At 40.3% G+C, this 8,891-nt stretch overlaps 1 protein-coding gene across 4 annotated transcripts in view; it reads right to left on the reverse strand.

Moving 5' to 3' along the window:
• CLCN5 (chloride voltage-gated channel 5) overlaps positions 1 to 3,912 on the reverse strand; it is a 162,301-nt gene extending 158,389 nt beyond the window's left edge. For 3 of the 4 annotated variants that reach the window (XM_079124151.1, XM_079124148.1, XM_079124150.1), the window contains exons 1-3: positions 3,705 to 3,912; positions 2,969 to 3,085; positions 1,469 to 1,624 (exon numbers count right to left, since the gene is read on the reverse strand). In XM_079124151.1, the coding sequence (XP_078980277.1) occupies positions 1,469 to 1,484 (16 nt within the window). In that variant the 5' untranslated portion in view covers positions 1,485 to 1,624; positions 2,969 to 3,085; positions 3,705 to 3,912. The remainder of the gene's footprint in view (positions 1 to 1,468; positions 1,625 to 2,968; positions 3,086 to 3,704) is intronic. The other variant, XM_079124149.1, reaches the window with a different exon arrangement.
• Positions 3,913 to 8,891: the final 4,979 nt, after the last annotated feature.

An 8,891-nucleotide genomic window follows, 5' to 3' on the forward strand; every position in this document is an offset into this window, starting at 1 on the left:
GCCAAAGTAATCTTTCTAAAACAAAATCTGCTTATATTACTTCCCTGTTTGGAATCTTTGTCTCAAGGATAAAGTGTAAAATCCTTCCTAGGACATACAAGGTTCTTTATTTTCTGGCCTCCTCCAACTACCTTCCCTGCTTTGTCTGAGGTCATGCCCCTATACATCTCATACTAGGCAAACAAAGCAAATTGAAGTTCCTAAACAGTGCTGCTCTGTCTGCCCAGAATGCAATTCTCTCATTTGCCCATTTGACCAACACCTACTCATTTTTAAAGTTGTTCAAAATTCAAAATTCATCATGCTTTTTCTCTGGGCTTCCATCACATTTTGCTCCTCTCCCTATTATAACACTGGTTCAACATGACACAATTTGTTCATGTCTGTCTTTCCTACACAAGGTATACTCTAAGGTCCTGCATCTTATTCACCTCTGTATTCTGTCTGCTGAAAGAAGGAATGTCTCAGGGTTAAAGTGAGTTTATCCAGACTGCTCTTGAATGTCCATTATGAGTCAAAGCCAGCATTCACGCCAAATCCCATTTCAACAAATGTCTTAAAGTTGACAATCCATGTACATCAAAACTGTGACATTCGTGTACCTATGTATTTTAAAAATTAACCAGCACAATGAAACATATTTAAAAGATACACTAATCCACCTAGAAACCTAGGTGTTGAATATTTATAGATATTCAAGCTACTTTACTCCATCTACGTGGTCCTTAATCTTCTGTGGATCATAACCAATTTTGGTGTTATTTGTCTATCGTTTCTTAAACCCAAATTCCCTTGGGATAAACATAAGAATCCCACATTCCCTTGAAGATCCCAATACAACCCCCAAGGACACAATCCTCAATCCCATCAAAACTTAAAGGTAACTTCATATGTGATAGAAACTCACAGGTTCACAAGAGATGTGATCTGTCAGCTAAGACACTGTTGAGTTTAGTTCTTGGGTAGAATATATTGTTAAAATAGGCATTTTCCTTCTCTCACCAAATACAAACATTACAACATTAAACATGCTTTTTCAAATGGTCTAAGTCCCAAGAAAGTCTTTTTGCAAAGGGAAGCTGGAGAGGTACCAATATCTGTGTCCCCTACCTTTGAGAATCTTGTGATACAAATCTGCTTGTAACAAATGAAAAATACAAATAGGAAAAAAAAAATCATTCTCATTTCCTCACATACAACTCCCATGACCACATGTTTAAATGAAGAGAATTCTTTTAAATGCTTCTGGCATGACATTTTTCTAATTTCCCCCAACAACCACTTGAAAATAATTTGAACTTCGAGCTAGCAGCAGCTTCTTTTAAATTAATGTGCTTTGTCCTTGCAAAGACAAAGGGTTAAATTAAAGAAACAGCTGGCTGGCTGCCACTGACTTGGAGAGTTGGGTGGGGGTGGAAGATAGAGGAGGAAGAAAAACCAGTTAGAGGAATAAGTGCTAATTTCTTACCCTGCCACATGGCCATCTTGATCCTATCTTCTCCCACGCTGGGGTCACAGGCTCAGTTTCCCTGAGCCCCCCGTTTTGTAGGGAAACTTGAATGGGGCTGAGATAGAAAAAACAGCTATGTGGTCCTCGCTTCTGCAATATGCTAAAGCCCCAAACCTGAAAATGCGAACGGAAAAATTAACACTTAAAAAATTTCAAATGATTGAAAATTATCTCCTGCCCCTCTCTGAATTTCTCTTTTAAAGACAGGCAGGCACAGCAGTGTCACATTTTCCTTGAGCACCAAGGTACTGCTGAAGAAAATCAGAGATCTAGAGTCAGTTCATATTGTCAGTATTGGATTCGACATGAATCACTAGAGCTTCGGTACATAGGGTTCAGAATCTCAAAGGATGAGTGGTTGGGTGAGATAACTGTTGTATCTTTCCCAACTCAAAATCTCACACTTAGGAGAATGAAAATCAGCATAGATATCCAATCCCCTCCTCAACTCCCCAAATACCCAACTTTACTTTAAGTAATCAGTAGAAAGAAGAGCAAATTTTGTACATGCTTAAAGTTTTCAAATAGATACTGCATAGGAAGAAAAAAAAGAAAGGAAGGAAGCATAATAAAAAGAGAAGAATGATGATACCCTTTGCGGGTGGTTCCTCCTGTCCAATTTGTTTTACTTTCCCCTCTGTGCAAATTTCCTATACTGAGCGTATATTGCTCATATCACAGGGAAATTAACCAAGGAAAAAGGAAATGTAAAAATAGAATGCCAGTTTAATTACAGTGAAATTAATTTAGCTAATTCCTACTATTCCAACTTTAAATTTAGTCTTAGGCAATACTGTTTGCAAGAATGTGAAAAGAATGTGAGAGAGAAACTGAGAGGTCTGACTACTGTACATAGTTTGATTTGGTGGTTGAATATATTAAACACTATGCTTGTCCATTTCAGTTCTTACTTAATAATTGGGTCTTCCTTACTTAGCATACAAGCCAATCTACTTCTTCTCAAATAAAGCCCTCTCCTTTTTGACCTACTGAACATCAAAGTAGATTGCTATTTCTATACAACCAAAACGTCCACTTTTGAATTGAAAAAGCTAAAGCACAAACACTGAAGGCTAACACTAAAAGAATCATGTTAGTTGTCTTTAGTGACCTTTTTCTTTAAAGAACAAAAAGGTTAATGTGTACACCAGTACCAAAAACGCCAACAGAGAAAAGAGAGTGCTTTGGATAAGGAAAGGTTCGCCACGTCCTAGGAAATGAGGAACTTTAGAAAGTCCCAGGATAAATTCATCAGGAAAAGGCGCTCCAAAGACTTATCTGGAACCTGGCACACTTGTTTTGGTTTACTTTTTCTTTCTCTTTTCTTTTTTTCCTTCTCCTATTTCAATTGTTAAGGAGTACTGTGCGCGTCGTGAGCAAGGAGAAATTGAAACATTTGTAGTTAAACCCAGAGAGCTGCTAATAAACGTATGCAGGGTGTGTAAAGGGGATTCTTACTGGCTTTTAGTGCTCCAACTTCTGTATTTCCCTCATTTACTGGGGTGCAGTTTCCACTGACGTTATCTCACGGACACACGTACAACTTCACTTGGAACTCCGGGCAACTGATTTGCTCTGAAATGTTCATAAAGGTAAACGCGCATCAACGTAAAGGTAAAGCTTTCCCTTACCCCTTACTGGTAAAGGCGCTCAAGCGCCAGGCTCAAAAGTCAGGGGACAACCAGTCACCCGCGTTTAAGTGGCAAGAGGAAAACGCGCAGCAACTACTTTTCCGAGAGTCTGAACTCGACTTCGCAAAGACCCACACAAATCTGAGGCAAGTCCAGAACTGGAGGGAGAATGGGGCCTCGACCGAGCTTTACCAGCAAACGCCACCCTTCCCCAGTCCTAGAAAGGGGACCACAGGCAGCTAACCTCCCTGATTCAAAAGCGGGGCAGGCTCTTCGCCGCTCCGCAAGGAAACTTCGCTGGGACAGCCCAGGGACCCTTCTCCGAGAACTGGGTTGGGCTCCCGGGAAGATGCCGCCCCGCACTAGCTACAACTAGCCTGTCTACCTCCTCCGAGTGCCAGGCGGCGGCGTCTGGGCAAGGGGAACCCCCGGCTTCGGGGGACTGAGCCAGCAGGGGAGCGCTTCCCCTGTGTCGCTGAGATCAGAGGGTGTTCTGGGGGTGGGCCGGGGACGAGCGGCCCACTAAGGACCTGTTGGGGAAGGGACAGCCCATTTGCCTTTACCTGTCGCCGAGATTAGGAGCTGCGGAGTCTGTGTCCGCTGCCGGTGGGCAGCGCGCTCGGGCGGCTCTGGCGTCCAGTACTCTAAGTTGAGCTAGCGCCCCACGTAGCCGGCAGAGCTTCATTCACACAGCCCAGCCAGGGAGGAGGGGGAGCAGAGCGGGCGCGCGGCTCATGTGACAGGCGCCTCCAGAGTATCAGCTCAGCCCAGCGGGCGTCTGCGCGTGCGCGCCACGGAGGGCCCTCGCCAGGCACCTCAGCCCAGGCGGGGTCGAGGCACTCCGGCCGAGGAGGAGCAGTTGGGAGGAGTTTCGAAATGCGCAACCGCAGTAGAATGGTCCGACTCGCTGCCATATTTAATGAGGACTGGGCGGGTCCAAACCCAGAGCTGGGCGTGTTAGTTGCATTTGAAAAGCAACGCCCCATTCTGTTTCACTGGTCCCTTGCTTTGGGTTCTATCCTTAGAATGAAACTGTTTTTCACGAACTTCTGGCCACAGAGTAGTTAGTAGAAATCTAATACTAATAACGTCAGATCATGTATTTTGAGCCTCATACATGACAGGCATTTTCCAAACCCTTTACTCTTTTTTCATCCCACTTAATGCTCACAATAACCCCATGCGGTATAGACCATCAATTCTCCATTTTTATTCATAAGAATACAGAAGCTAAGAAGTTTAAGAAAATTTTCCAACCTCACATAATAGTAGGAATAGGAATACTGTTCAACTATGGCAATGCTTATAGCAACCAACTTGATCCTCATAGCAACACTGGAAAATCTATGCTGCAGTTATTTGTATTTTCTACATTTTAATCATTACAAAACAAAGGCTCAGAAAAGGAAAAGTTATAGGAACAGTAAATGGCACATTCCAACCAAGATCTGACTCCAAAACTCTTGCCCTAGGGTTTGAAGAAACAGCACCCCTCCTGTTTTAAAGAAGATAAAACTTTGGCCAAATAGAGTACATTTACTTAGTTAAGATTATTCAGCTAATTAAGGTACTGCCACAACTGAGATTGGAATCAATATCATCAGTCCAAGTAATATAACTAGAACCCAAGTTCTCTAATCCAGTGTTCACTGCAGTGGACAATTTTGAATGCCTAATTTGGACAAGCTAAGGATACAAGACCTATATCCTAGCCAAAACAACATGAAGTCCAAAGACAAATCTGTAATCCAACACAGTCAAACATTTGACCTATTGCAATGAGGACACCACACACCAGGAAAAACATGGTCATCTCACCAAACAAACAAACAAAAAAGATTGGGTCATTACAGGATCTGTAGGAATGGTAGAGTATAGGTGAATTTAAAAGAAGACTTCTCTTTGAAAATGTGTTTGAGTGAATTAATCATAGTGTTAGAATTTGTGTATTTTGTTTGGCCAGCACCCCTTCATACCCCTGAAAGAAAATCATTTTGTCTTTCCACCTAGCACTAAATAAAAAGACATTAACAAGATAAAAGAAGCATTTATTTGGTAAACTCAAAGCAAAGGACTGTGTCACATGGTGTTACCATCAAGTCTGGACTGTGAAGTGAACCCAGAGTTTTGTACCCTTGGGAACTAGAAAGTAAAGATACGTGTGGAATGTTGTGTCCAGATACCCCTTATCTGCAACTCTGCACCTGGGTTGAAAATCAAGGCTACTTCTCTTTGTCCAAGAAACTTACATCCTACAGACAAATGTGGGATGATTTATTCTTACTGATATGATTTTAAGCAGCAGAGTTTCCAAAGGAACTTAGACTTTAGAGAAATTTAGAGAACAAAGTGAATTTTTAAAATGTTATCACTTGACAGCTGCGGTGTAGGGAAACGTAGGGGAGTTGTCTGAGATATAACAAGAAGGTAAACCTGGGCCTGATTTCAAAGGATCCTGAAATTGGACTGAATATGTACTTATTTCTGAAAGTGACTGAGAAAGAATTGAGGGGTTTTATTTGTTTGTTTTGTTGGTTGTGATTTTCTGATGCTGGGGATTGAACCCAGGGCCCTGTGCATGCCAAACATTCACCCTATTCCTGAGCTACACTCCTAGCTCAAGAATTAAGTTTTTTTAGCAAGGCAATTCCTTTACTGGAACTCTTCTTTAAAAGGTGAATCTGGGGTGATTGTTCAAGGAGAGATTTGTTTGTTTGCTTCTCCCCTTCCCAACCCCACCCATGCCCATCATTTCAAGGTAAAAAAGAACAGAGTTTATTTATAGATGCAGGCACTGGTGAAATATAAGAGGCAGGAAAATACAGGCATAAATAATAGAGTTATACTTGGAGAGGTAAAAAGGAAGTCCAAAATGCAACCCTGAGAAAAATACATCTTCTTCTGATAAAGGGGAAAAAGGGGTTGAAGAATAGCAATCTAGTTGGAAGAAAACTTGTCTCTGAAAGACAAGTGCTCCGAGTAGCTAGTGCTTCACTTGGGGTATTTGAGGTATAGGTTTATGAGAGGGGGGGGGAGGGACGGTTGGATGGAGATGGAGAGAGGGGGAGGGATAGAGGGGAGAGAGAGAGAGAGACAGAGAGAGAGAGAGAGAGAGAGAGAGAGAGAGAGAGAGAGAGAGAGAGAATGGAGCAAGGTAGTTTATGAGAGGGCTGCAGTACACGAAGATTGCCACTTGGTGTCGCCACTGACCACTGGCAGCATGGAGGGCTCCACGGAGGCGGGGGTTGGGGGGCACATTTTAGAAAATGTACATTAAAAAGAAGAGAGAGAACGTTTTTATATTTTACAAATTGCACAACAAGGCAGTTATGACAGTGGTGTCTGGAGCCAGACTGTTTGGGCTCAAAGACAACCAGAACCCAACACATATTAGCTGTGATCCCTCATTTGAGTTACCTAATTTCACCCTGCTTCTGGTTTCTTATCTGTAAAATGGGATAATAGGATTAAATATGTTGGTAGATATCTAACAGTTATAATAGATTAAGTTTTAAGTAAATAAGAGCTTGTATCAATGATGATGAAGCCTTTGGGTTACCGCTTTTAAAAGGAGTTATTTACCTGGTGAGTATAACTGCCAATATCCCTTACTGGACAAAGAAGTTAGGGTGTGGTGCTAATGAGCCAAAGTTAAAGGTTTAATCAAGAAGCATGGATTCTGAGTGTTAAATCTGTTTTCTTCCCCATGTCCCAGACCACACTCCAGAAAACCTTAACTCGACCAAAAGAGTGAGGAAAGATCAAAATAAACATGTCCTGTAGAGAATATTGAAAAAGATGTTCTCCACTGCCCTCCCTGCAAGATACTGAACAGATCAAGAGCCATTTCATGTCTCTGTATAATAAAAGATAGCTCTTTAAAGTTAGTTTAGCAAAAAAAAAAAAATCCTCCAGAGCAATATAGATCATGGTGACATTTAAATGTCAAACTGTCATGTTTTATCTTTCATTTTGAAATTGGCATCACAATAGAGACTGAAAAAGTTATATGATGATTACATGACCATGTAGAGTAGTAAGTGAATGTGTCTGGTATTATTTTTATCTAATCCTTCTACATTTTGTTGAACCTTTCCTACTGTGCCAGCCACTGTGTTATTCCCTAGGGATACTAGGTTTTTGTTTTTGTTTTTTTTTTGTTTTTTTTTTTTGTTTTTTTTTTTGGTGCTGGGGATTGATCCCAGAATCTTATACAGGCTAAGCATGCACTCTACCACTGAGCTACATCACCTGGGAAGATACTAGTTTTAAAGTGAAATATCTGGGGTAGTCAATGAATGCTGGGGGTGGTTCTAGAAAATGGTGCAGAATTTAAAAAATGAACAAAGTTCTCTAACTCAAGGAACCTATTAAGGCAGTAGGTTTGGAACTTTTGAAAAATAGAGTGATCTGAAGTCATTTCTAATTACCCTATACCTGGAGAGCTGAGCATCAAAATTAATTAATGCCTTCTATACTGATAACAGATAGCTAATCTCACAATTGGAGAAACAGTAATGAAAAATACAGAGAGACGCCTTTGGCAAAATATAAAAATATTCATAATATACTGTTGACAAACTAGGGGGAATCCTTTCGTAAATTACTGGTGGGAGTGCAATTAGTCAATTGAGGAAAATGGTGCAATAACTATAAAAATTGTAAATATATGGACTTAGATCCCATTTCATTTCTAGGACTTTCTCCTTCATATATATTTGCCTATGTATAAATTGTGTGTACAAGGTTATTTACTATAGCATTTTTGCAATAATAAAAATGGGAAACAATCATAAATTCCTCAATAGGAGCCTGATCAAATAAACTATGGAACACTTATACAATGGAAAAAAAGAGAAAGCACTTTGTGTACTTATATGTAAAATTATCTTCAATACATTATCTGAGGAAAAGCAAAATATAGAGTTGTGTACTTAATCTTGAGCCATGAAAGTATATTTCCTGATTATATAAAAATTTTTTCAAATTACAGTGAGTCAAGAGGCTGAGGCAGAAGGATCGCCAAGTTTGAGGCTAGCCTCAGCAATTTAGCAAGGCCCTAAGGAACTTAGTGAGACACTGTTTCAAAATAAATATAAAAAGGACTGGGTATGTGGTTCAGTGGTAAAGTGCCACTGGGTTCAATCTCCGGTACAGAAAGAGAGAGAGAGAAATATCATTTTTAATAACCTGTCAAAGATAGTGATTAGTTTGAAGAGCCAGTTTGTTAACTTACTATTTAGTGCCAGCCAAACGAATATCCTGTTAGTCTGTGAACATACACTAGAACGTCTATGATATGCAAAAATCTCAGTCTTTTTAGTTCTCTAATTGGGTCCACATAATTTTTAACAAATGGTTTTCATGAGAAATTTACTTTCTAAAAAATTCCGTGTTAGGTTGCCCCTTATGTAAAAGAAGTCCAAGTGTAGCTTACACTTGAAGGGGAAAGCCCATTTTCCCCAAATGCACTGTGTGTACCCCATACTTTCCTTAAACACAGTAAAAAAAAATCAGAAAAATGAAATAAAAATAAAGACATGCAAAACACAAGCCACATGCTTTTATGACAATTCAATTGGCATTAGAATTAGTCCATCAAATTGTTGTTAAGGTTTGGAAACATTCACTCTCAATTCATTCTGGTTTGATACGGACCAATAATAGTTTGTGGACTGTCATTCGGCCACAGACCCACACTTTGAATAGTATTGCCTGAGAGCACTACCATAGCACCCAGCTCACTGTAG

This window comes from Sciurus vulgaris (genome assembly GCF_902686455.1).
Source record: "Sciurus vulgaris genome assembly, chromosome: X".
Classification (NCBI taxonomy): domain Eukaryota; kingdom Metazoa; phylum Chordata; class Mammalia; order Rodentia; family Sciuridae; genus Sciurus; species Sciurus vulgaris.